The sequence below is a fragment of the Microplitis demolitor genome, chromosome 5 (assembly GCF_026212275.2).
Source record: "Microplitis demolitor isolate Queensland-Clemson2020A chromosome 5, iyMicDemo2.1a, whole genome shotgun sequence".
Taxonomy (NCBI): Eukaryota; Metazoa; Arthropoda; class Insecta; order Hymenoptera; family Braconidae; genus Microplitis; species Microplitis demolitor.
The window spans coordinates 18,554,425-18,566,847 of NC_068549.1; the positions used below are offsets into that span (position 1 = coordinate 18,554,425).

At 29.3% G+C, this 12,423-nt stretch overlaps 1 protein-coding gene across 3 annotated transcripts in view; it reads left to right on the forward strand.

The window, feature by feature from the left end:
* LOC103569095 (acetylcholine receptor subunit alpha-like) overlaps positions 1 to 12,423 on the forward strand; it is a 250,877-nt gene that overhangs the window by 196,240 nt on the left and 42,214 nt on the right. For 2 of the 3 annotated variants that reach the window (XM_008546202.2, XM_008546203.2), the window contains 2 exons: positions 7,698 to 7,813; positions 9,318 to 9,486. In XM_008546202.2, coding sequence (XP_008544424.1) covers positions 7,698 to 7,813; positions 9,318 to 9,486 — 285 coding nt within the window. Of the gene's footprint in view, positions 1 to 7,123; positions 7,204 to 7,697; positions 7,814 to 9,317; positions 9,487 to 12,423 lie in introns of those variants that run through there. The other variant, XM_008546204.2, reaches the window with a different exon arrangement.

Here is a 12,423-nt window from a genome sequence, read left to right on the forward strand (position 1 = left end):
GCTGCACGCTACACTGTGAAAAATTTCCTACAAATTTTACTATGGGTGCATTGTAACCCCAGACAATAAGAAAACGGGTACAAAATTTACAAGTGTCCGATAGTCAACGTATGCGCATAGGTCCCAATCGTGTCTGCGCATACCGTTTACTATGGGACAATTGTAAATTTTGTACCAGTTTTCTTATGGTCTGGGGTTACAATGCACCCATAGTAAAATTTAATGGGAATTTTCCACAGTGTAAAGACGCTAACATGAGTGTTAAAGCTCAGTTTTTTACAAATGAATATCTCAGGTGACTTACAGTAGTTTTTTACATCCCATATAAGGAAGTATCGTTTATTTATTCATAGGACACAGCATGATCCGTTAAATATTTGCCATACATATGTGCACAGTATTAATTAATCGATCTAGTTAGGCTAATATTACGTCCTGTGCTAATAGCGATCAGGAAGCGTACAAACATTATACAAATTAAGAAATCAAAAATATTTTTAAACGTCATGATATGCTTGCAAATAATCATCATAATCAATGTTTTTACATTTTTTGAAAGTTTATAATGTTCTAAAAGAAGTTTTCCTAATTTGAAATTTTGCAGTTTTCGTAACTGAGGTGCGAATTAAAAAAAAAAAAATAGTGTTTTGCAACTTCTTTCTATTAGATAGCTTTGCGAGGAAATCGTCTAAGATAGCTTTTCCTCTAGTTTCATTAAAGACGGAAAGTTAATGAGGAAGTATTTTGAATAAGAACTAACCAATGTTTTGTTTTACATTGAATTTCTGAAAGCAGAAAAATTGGAAAAATTTTTTTCGCTATTTTTTATACAGTTACTTATTAACAGAACTTTCTTAAATCCACCTTAATAAGAACTCTATAATGACAAATTGAATATTTCCTTTATTTCTGGGGAATGCGAATTTGAAGCATTTTTAAAACAGAATAAATTTCTGGGATTTTTTCAGTTTTATAAGTTTTTAGAGATGTAGTATATCTACTAAAAAGAACGCAAAATATTAGTATTTAGTAGTTTCTATAAATTTTTATACAACACATGCACAGTTATCCTATTTTATAAGCTTTCAAAGCAAGCCCTAAGTGGCTTCTTGTCAACTGTTGTACTAGGATGAATGAAAAAGGTAATGCAGATTTCTAAGTTTTCCATCATCGTGACATAATGAGCTCATAATAACACTCTTATTGAAACCATTATTGAGTATCGTTTTTACATGCAATCTAGCATAATCATTAGAATCGACAAATTTTTGACGGTGAATGATCGTAAAATGGAATAGACTATCATATTTAAGGATTTTTAATTGATTTTCGATATTTAATGTTAATTTATAGTCTTCATCACATATTTATTCTAATAAATGAAATTTTGATCAATCAGGATAATTAAGCATGGGTTGAACAAAGTACAGTACGTTACCCGTGGACTTGATCCTGGTGAAAATTTTTCGGAATTTTTTCTGAAAAACACTAAAAAAGTCTTCAGAACTGTTTTTCCGAAGAAATTCCGAAAAACTTCTATCAGGGAAACATTATCCGTAAAACACAATGTCTTTAGTACTCGCCTCCAGAGTACACTAAGCACTTGCTTTTAGCTCGTGCATGCATGTCTACAACTAGTGTTGAAGGCATTGTGCTTAACAAATAATGGCTTATTTCAATCGCTACGTAATTTACTATTAAATAATGGAGTAATAAAAACGACTTTCGTTATTTGATAATTACATAATATGATAAGGAAAATTTTATTCCCTTGCAAAAATTGTCAAAATTTTAACTGAATTATCAATATTTATAATTTCAAGAGCTTAAATCACTAAGATAAAACAAATCATCTACAGCTCTTTGAAAGACTGCCCACAATATATCAGGTTATTATTGTCATAATAATTTTTTTTAATTGTCACGATAAAATGATATTATAATATAACAAAAAAAAAAAAAAAGAAATAAATCATTTTTTTGAATTTCATAAAATTTTTCTGGCATTTTTATATAAATAATCTATATGTAACCAAATAATATTGTTCGATTCAGTCAGAAACTTTTAAATGTGCTTCTTTATAAGATAGTGACATGAAAAGGCATGATTTAAAACATCTCGAAAATGACAGACATAAAGATGAGATTACGAGAAATATAGAATATCTAGAATGAAACGCCATTTTGCTGTCACGTTGAACGACATTGGAAACTTCGAAACATGACACCTTGTTCAGAGATATTTTCAAAAAATTCTTTCATTCGAGATAGAAATAAATTATTAAAAAACCATGCATTTTATTTATTTTCTTTTTTTAATATTATATCACCAACAATTCTTGAACGATCATACCAATGGTTTGAAAATAGGATTTTTTTTTATTAATAACTATTTATTATTTATTTAAAAAAATTTTTTTTTACGAATTACGGTAGACCGGGACTCGAAAAAATGCTTAGAAGTGAAAAATAAAACATGAAGCAAAAGTCACAAATTCTATCTAAGGATCGATTATAGAATAAATAGGTGCTACGTTATCGACATTGGGGTGATAACAATTTATAAAATTAATAATTTAGTAATTAAAAAAAATAAAAGGATAATGAATATCAGAAATAGAGCAAATGATTTTCAGAAGATAATATGTGGTCCAATTTTAAGGAGGTTCAATTGCTAATTGTCACCTGCTTTCTGTCCCGAAAATACTCAGAATATATATCTATTAGCCTCGAGGTTAAGAATAAGTATCTCTCAGTCCTATTAGCCACACGAAAAAAAGTAATCGGTAGCAGCTACCAAAAAATGATCAGTAGCCGCTACCGATTATTTTTCTGTAACTGCAACTGATTATTTTTCGGTAGCTGCTACCGATTAATTTTTGGTAACAGCTACCAATTATCAGTCGGTAACGGCTACCGAAAATTAATCGGTAGCAGCTACTGAAAATTAATAGGTAGCAGCTACCGATTTTCTTTTTCCGTGCAGATGCTAAAAACAGTCTAGAAATTTGTTCTTATTTTATTTATGATAATATGACATCACAAGAATGTTTTAACTATCTGGGCGCTTTAAATAACTACTCAAAGTCCAATATTTGGGTGGTAACCACAGCTATTCGAATTTCACCCTTATCCTCGCCCTCACCAACAAAACGTCTAAGTTTAATTGAGATACATTAAGTAAACGGAAAAAAAATTGACAACCCATGTAAATTATAATACCTGGATGAGTTTTATTTACACTTTTAGAACATGGGTTGACTATTCGAATATTGAAATCCTGAAAATTTTAGACCTTTACTTCAATCGGTTTCCGAGTCGACAAAAAAAATTAAAAAACTAGAATTTTTTTTTCTATTGACTGATCACAGATAAAAAATTTAATTTTCTTTTTTCTGCGAAAAACAGTTTTGAAAAAAAATTCCAATTAAAAGTTATCTAGTTACATTCTACTTCAAAAAAAAAATTTTTTTTAAATTAAAAAAATTTTCTTGAATAAAATTTTAAAAAACACTATTTTTAGATACCGCCTAAGCTTTAATATACACGGAAAGAAGTTTATTGTAGATGTCACTACGCAAGCCCACACTAGTCTAGTTCACAAGTTCAAATTGGTTTTAATTCGATATAAAGTTCGTAAAAATATGAGCTATAGCTCATCGGATTTAGAATAGCGTCTTGAGAAATGTACAAAAATTATTTTCCAATACATGATTAATTGCAAATGACATGACAGGATCCCAGTGCCTTCAAAATCCGTATTTTCAGTATTAAATTAAAATGATAGATAATAGAGATAGAGTTTCGGATCACGACTTTTTCATCAACTATTTCCTCCTCTTTAAGAATCTTTTTCCAAAATTTCTTAATTATTAATATTTTCTGAATTATTATCCAATACCTAAGTGTATGTTCCTTTTCATCTTAATTTTCTAAATTTTTCTTAGTTTCCGAATCCAATGAGCTATTGCTCATATTTAAACGAGCTTTATCTCAAATCAAAACCAATTTGAACCCTAATCCAGACTAGTATACACGCCCATAGTTGTAAAGTGATACCCGCAATAAATTTTTTTCATGTATCCACATTTTTTATGATTGCTTGACCTAAGCCTGACTTTCCTTGATCTATCCTAAGCTTTATTTAGTCACCAAAAGGAAAAAATTAAAACAAAATTTTTTATTTGAAGCATGGAAATGAAATAATTTATTGACCACTTGCAATTTGAATAAAAAAAAGAATAAAAAAAAGTTATAGTGATAGTAGCATTAAATATATATTTTACATGATATTAATCGGCATGTATGTCAGTGTTGATTATTGGTCGAAAACGATCGATGACCTGACCGCAATTATTCAAATGCCCGACACTACTACTAGCGACATATAGACATTTGCTTTTGATAAGACATGAAGAGTATTGATAGATTGACCCTGTCGTGTCTATATGCACTCGTGATAGACTACGAGTTCCTTTACCTGTTCACTCATATCACTCACCCTCCGTGTGTGACTAAATCATGATAGTTAATAGCCTCTTTATATGTATATTTTTTTATTCAACAGTCATGTTTAGGTTATATAGATGCCGTTAAATTACATATAAGTTTACTTAATTATCATTTTTTAGCGCGCTTTTACATCGTTTTCTACCGTTTAACAACCGTTGCCTGGACAGCTGTGTGATGGACATCTGTGTCGTTGAGCCTGTTTATGTTTGTGGATCATTGAAATCGGATTATTTGAATTTAAATTTAAATATGTTGATAATTATTTATTATATATGCGTAGAAATAACGCTAGAGCATCGTATAGTTTTTTTATATTTGAATGCAAATGTATCAACCCTTATGGGATTATAAATGTATATATGTATGTACATTAATCAATTGTTGATATTGTCAACAGTACTGGGAAAATATATTTGCGATAATATTCATGAACAAAATAATAATTAATTTTATTTTAAATTAATAAAAACGAATTTAATAAGTGTCATATCGGATATTGTGGATATTGGAATATCAAAGTAATCACAGGAGGATGTGAGGTGCGTGCAGTCAAAGGTGCGAGATCATTGACATATAAAAGTGAAGGCTTATTTTAAGAAACAACTTAGTCAATACAAAAGGACGTCTTTACATTGAAAGGGTTCGACAACTACTCTGTTTCTCTACTCGCCTCTGGGTACAATACCCCCAGTTATCCTCACACACACGATCGCACACATTCTTACATTAGGTTTTCATATTTTCACTTTCTTAAGTTAGAACTGAAGGATTATGCGTGACAAAAAAATACTTTTCAGCTCAAAGAGGTTCTGCAACACCATATTAGACAAAACAAATTTTCTATAAATATCATCATGATTTGCATAGATGTCTATATTTTTAAGGATATACGAGCGTGATAACAAGTATTAAATATAGATTCAATTTTTTTCTACAAAATATTATTTAATCAATAATGATTGTCGCTGAAAAAAAAAAAAAAAAAAAAAAAAAAAAAAAAAAAAAACCATGTCTCGTTGAACTGATTAATAAGTTATAATTAAAATAAAATCAAATGCAACTATTACACGGAGAGAAAATTATGGTAACAGTTACAATATATAATGGGAATGAATCCCATAATGCATGGTATCCGTTTTTTTTTTAATGTTGATTATAGGAACGGCACTCATATATATTATGGTAATCATTCATATAATTATGGGTATAATTTTCATATGGTATCGGAATAGTTCCTATGGAATTATGGTAATCGTTACCATGTAACTGTGGTAATGGTGACCATAATATTATGGTAATAATTCCCATACATTATGGTAATCGTTTGCGTAATATTATGGTCACGATTACCATAATATTATGGTAATGGTTACCATGATATGGTAACGATTACCATGATATTATAGTAACGATATCATAATATTATGGTAATTGTTACCATAATATTTAGAAATTATAATAATTTTTTTTGTTGTAATAAGCGTTTTTTTTTTGTATACTTAAAATTTTGTAATATTTTGTAGTATACAAAAAAAATTATTATAATTTCTAAATATTATGGGAATTGTTACCATTATATTATGGCAACCATACCCATACTATTATGGTAGCTATTCCCATAATATTATGGTTATGTTTACCAGAATATTATAGGAATAGTTACCATAATATCATGGTAATAATTCCCATACATTATGGGAATGATTACCATAATATTATGGTAACCATTACGATAACATTATGGTTATGTTTACCGTAATATTATAGGAAAAGTTAATGATAGGAATCGTTTTCATACTTATGGGAACTTTTCCCAGAAAGTATGGGTCTATATCCCATAATCCCAAGTAATCATTACCATAACGGTATGGGATGATATTTCATAAACGTACTAAGAACAGTTACCATAATTTTCTCTCCGTGTACTTAAAAACTCCGATTGAACATTTATCGGACTCAATCGGTATTCATCGGGTTCATTCGGAGTTTTTAATTAGGAATAAATCTATACAGAATGTATAACTATATATTTTTAAATGTCACGTGATTATCGCTCTTCTTTTACACTTGGATACCCTGCTCGTACATCCTTAAGAGAAAAAAAAAATAATTTTTTTTTACAACTCGAGCATCTAAAGTTCAATATTCGAGCGTCACGTGGTGCAAGTAAAGTATCACTTTGTCGCGGTAGTTGACTAAACTATAGAATTTTCTTCTGAGCTCAATTTTACACGTTAAATCACATCTGGGAATTGCTCGAAAATAAATTTGCTATAAAACACATCCAAATCATAGAATCAACGTCGTTCACTTTCACCATGTTGGTTATCTACGATTTTCAATTGCATGTAATTTAAAAATAAAGAGATTTTTTTTAAATATTAAATTTCTATCATATTAAACGCTGGATCTTCTCGTTGAAAAAAATATTCTTTAATTCATATGTCAAAACTATTTATCTTGTACAGAATTGCACTGACAATACTCGTCTAAGGTTATGTTTCATTGTCAGCAATAACTCATATATTTACTCGCACGCGTCACAAGTCATAACCTCAAACTCACGTCACTAATTCAAGTTGAGAGCAATATCTCATTTTACACATGTGGCGAATACTCCATATTTACATGATATATTAATTTTGATAATTTAGTATCACCAAAAACGTCTTAACTTCATTTTAAATCAAAGTATGTCATACTTTCTATTTAGAGCATTTTAATCGTTTTTTAAAAGTCCAATCATAATTCATGTCTTCTTATTACGACTTAAATTTATGAGGATTAAATTTTCTATTGAAATCAGTTGTCGTGGGTCAAAAATATTTCTCATTAATTACACTGTATTATATAATGTTATTTATTTGAATTTTTCCCAGTATTAATTGACAAAAAAATTTAAATATTTTACGAACGAGTCTCTAAATAATAATTACTACTAACATAAGGGTTGAAATATTTAACAAAAAAGTGTGTTATTAGTAAACTGTATTTCAATAGCTGGCATTATGACATCGCACTCGCAACGAAGACGCAGATCTTCAGCATCGTACGCATCAAGCTGTTATATCGTTGCGACGAGTCGATCGTTCATTTATTTACTTATATTTATTTGTTGATTTATTTAAACTGATAAATAAAAAAGGGCATTAATATTAATAATATTTATATCATTTATAATGCAGGTTGATTTGAGGCACATGGACGAGCAAACTGGCAGTAATGTCGTCGATGTTGGCGTTGATTTATCTGAATTCTATATGTCAGTTGAATGGGATATTCTCGAAGTGCCTGCCGTCAGGTAAGAGAAAAAAAAAATAATACTTTTTTTCTTCAATTTCATTTCTGCAATTCTTCATTTTAAATTAAACAATCCTATTGACATTTGGATCATTATCTTTTATCGATAAGGAATTTCAACGTTCATTCCTTTTTTTTTTTTGTGTAACAAATGACAAGAAAGAATTTCAATTATCAGCAAGTTTAAAAATAATATTGTCGAATAACGGTAGCAAAAAAAATTAATCGATAGTAAAAAAAATTCACTTAAAAAATATCACTGGAATGTATAGGATTAAATTTTTAATGAAGTTTATTTTATTCCTTGAACAAATAACGTCGGTGTTTATGTTATATATTTAAACACTTATTTAAAGTATAACATTAAGCTTTACACCGTTAAAATTTTCTTTGAAACGTCATGAAAATCTCAGTATAGTAAAGCGGTATTACGAACGGTTGTCAGATAATTTTGTCCAAGCTTTTCTGGAAAATAAAAGCTCTAAACTCAAAATAAAGACACAGACCCGATACTTTACTTTATGAAATAGCGAAGTGCACTTCAATTTTTTGATAACTTCTATTTGTTTACGAGAAAGCTTGGACAAAGGTCCGAGTTACTGTACAAGTGCAACAAAGATAGTACCGTTCATCCAGTTGAGTGCGAATAGAGAAACAAATGAAAACGCTTCTTAAAATGAAATACCTATGAAGCACTGCTACTTAGTGGTGTTTGCCGAGTATGGGGTTGTCAATATAAGTGTTTAACAACTGCAATACAAGAAAAAAGATGTGGACAATCCAAAAGTGCACGTCTCGATCGCTGATGTTATATTTTAAAAAGTTAAATTCAAAAAAATTTGAATTACCCGCGTTTTTCCTTAAAAATTTCCACGATAAATATACGCTAATAAATAACAAAAAAAATAAGATAAAGAGAACATTCCTAATAAAAATGGCTGATGTGTGTTTGTTCACGTGTAAAATTGCCGGTTTTAACAGTAATGATTTATTATAAAAAACGAGAAGGACTACAGTAGTGATTTTCAAAAAAAACCTTACTTACATAATTGTCAAGATTGTGAAAAAAAATTAAGTCTTTTCGTGACGTCGTTCTAGAGATATCCGTACTCCAACCTTTTTTTTGAACCAGTCTAATGGACGTCCATGATGAATTTTTTTTATTGAAATTTTTTTATACTATACCATAGTTTATGTAATGAATGCGCGAAGAAAAACGCCGTTACATATCTAAAGTCAGTGTCATTCAATCGGAATTATAAGAATCGTTTACTTTGTTATTATTAAAAAAGATTGAAACATTATGGGATTAAATAATTCGTTTAATGCAATTCACTAAAAAAAAAGTCTGTAGAGTAGACTGTGCTGCGCTAGAGGTGTGCAATATGAACTCATGTATTTGTGATAAATTATTATGGTGTAGTGAATAATACCTTTGAAAAAGTATTTTATAAATATATAAAGTATGAAAAAATTTTATAATGAAAAATATCCTTGTATTCCAGAAATGAAAAATTCTACACGTGCTGCGATGAACCATATCTTGATATAACGTTTAATATTACACTTCGAAGAAAAACTCTCTTCTACACTGTCAACATAATTATACCATGTATGGGAATTTCATTTCTCACTGTACTCACATTCTACCTACCAAGTGATAGTGGCGAAAAAGTGAGTAATTATAACCTGTTTTTAAAAATATTTTTAGTTATTTTGCGGTATTTTATTTCAAATAAAATAAATTTAGTAGAAGGCAAACTTTTGTACGAGCAAATATAAGTAAATTATTAATGCCGAGAGTAAACAAGTGTAGCTCTTTCTTAAATATAAGTTAAAACTAATGTTTAAGAAGAAGATAAGTTAATCTTGTTGCTCGGTTAGCTTGAAATATAGGAAGTAAAAACCGCGTCTATGCGACTCCATCACGCTTATTATCATCATTTGCTTTTATGAGCTCGCATTCTTCAACTATAAAGAAAAATTCCTCTCTATTCACAAGCTTCTCAAATGAATTTTCAGCTCTTTAATTGCATCTTTAAATAACAAATGGAAATTTATGGAGACCGTTTATAAATATTTATAGATTAAATTTTGTTTTCAACAATTAACATGTTATTGATCTCATAATTAAGGAGGTACAATCGGTGCACATGAATCAGTTAATGAGTTGTATTAACACATAATCACTTTTTGAAAAAAAAACTAATGAACACAGATAAACACTATTGAAAATTCATTAAATGTTGATAAGTGTTTTATTAGTGATTATTAGTAACCATTAGTAGTCTGATTATTGAGTCTTACAACACTATTGGATGTGATTAGTGATGGATAGTGTTGTAATAGTGTTTATTAGTACTTCGACTAATGAATCTTACAAAACTATTGGAAGTGATTAGTGTTAATAGTGTTGTATTAGTATTTATTAGTCGGAGTACTGATGGATCTTGTAACACTATTAGAAGTGGTCAGTTTTGAATAATGTTCTATTAGTGTTTATTGATCGGAGTACTGATAGATCTTGTAACACTATTGGAAGTGTTTTGTTTTGAATAATGTTCTATTAGGGTTCATTAGTACTCTGGCTAATCAACCTCGCTGATTAGTGTTGTATTTGTGATCACTAGTACTCCAAATACTGAGTCTGGCAGCACTATTGGAAATGATTGGTGTTGAATAGCGTTTTATTAGTAATCATTAGTAGTTTAAATTAGTGAATCTTACAATATTACTGGAAGTGATATTCTGACCAGGTTTTAATAGTGTTCATTAGTAATCCGAATAGTTGGTACTTATCTACTGTGAAATTCAAGTTAATGACACTAAACCATTAAAGTACAAAAAAACTAAAGCATTAGTATTTCTGATTAGTGCTGATTAGTTTTTTTCCGTAAAAGTAAAAACATTTGGCCGAAAGGACTTTGTTTAGTCAAATTCACGCTGAGTCTATAAAATTACATTAGAAGAGGGCGAAAGTTAACTGAAAACAACCCGAAAGTTAACTGAAAACAACCCGAAACTTTATCATTCTCAATAAACAGGGCTATTTTCGGCTTGTTTTTGTAAAAACAATTCGTTTTTAAATGATTAGAACTACAAGTGGAATTTTTTTAAAATTTTTAAAGTGTGTAATATAAGATACGTGTTTTTGTCAGTTTCAGTTCTATAAACTAAAAACAGTCGAATAGCATTATATTTGTTGATATTAAAGTTTTATCATCGATAGCGATGCAATTCAGATTCCATTTATTAAAAATTTTTCGAATGGTATTAAAAAAAAATCATTTTTGTGTTACATTGTACTATACATGTATATTTATAAATATTCATTTATGAACGTAAAAATGAATTATTCTTCTGAGTTATTTATTTACAGGAATATAAATAACAATGTAGATAAAATCGAAAAAAAAAATGATTTAATTGTTGAATTGTCGAGAAATTCAATTGAATTCGAGTTTCACAATTTGTAGATACTAAACCGCACGCTAGGGAATAATTCCGTTTATAGTCAGACGCAGTGTATGGCTTTGATCTTGCTGTATGTTTAGTTACAAAATCAATTCTAGTGACAAGGCATACGTGAGTTTGTTACAAGTTGCATACCAATACATGCAAATAATTTCACTGAGTTTATAGTCGTTACATGATAAACACAAATGAATTATTTTTCACTTCATTGAACAATTAATAACTAACGATTCATAAACAAATATGAATTGTTTTGGTTTTAGTTATAACCAAATTAAAATATAGATAATCAAAGTGATTAAATAGTCACGAATATCATATCTATGGTCGTTTATTTAAATACAGAGGAGAAAATCTGTAACAGCTATGATGCGTCAGTAAAATCAGTGTAAAATCGATAAGTAATATCGGGGTTGGCTATTATGCATATCCTATCCTGTAAAACAAAATCCGGATGTTACCCATTGCCTACTGCTACATTTCACGAGTTTCATGACATCATTCGTATTCCAAAGAAAAATATTCCTCTATTTGACACACCAATATCATGTTCCCTCACCCATCGGTATTACTTTTCTATAAATATGGATACCAAAGGTATGTTTTCAATGTATTTTTAAAGTTGACATTGATGTTTTTAGTAATTCTGTGCATCAAAAGTAGTTTATGAATACATAAAATAATAATTTTATCCTTTGACTAGTTTAAATGAAATTGAAATTTTTATCTTGTGCATGGAAAAAAAAAGAAATTAATGTTATATAACAACCGTTTTTCGTATTTTCGACCGGTCATGAAGAAAAGTAATATACACCACATGGACTTCGCCTCGGGCATCATGACGTGCAGTGCAAAAATTTTCAACTTTTTGCCCTTGTAGTGTAATATACTATTTTTGATAGCATCTGAAAATTTTCTTAACTACTTCAAATGCAAGTCAAAAAAAGAAGATTTTTTTTATTCAAATGCAAAAAAACCATGAATTTCTTAGCGATCTCATTTTGCCCGCCCTTTTTCTATAGCATTCAGTAAAATTGAGTTGAAGTGATTTCTATTTTATGTCAATATCTTCATGAACATCATGTTGCGTGGGTGCGTGAGTCGTAAAAAATTTTGTAAAATGAATTAGACACCATA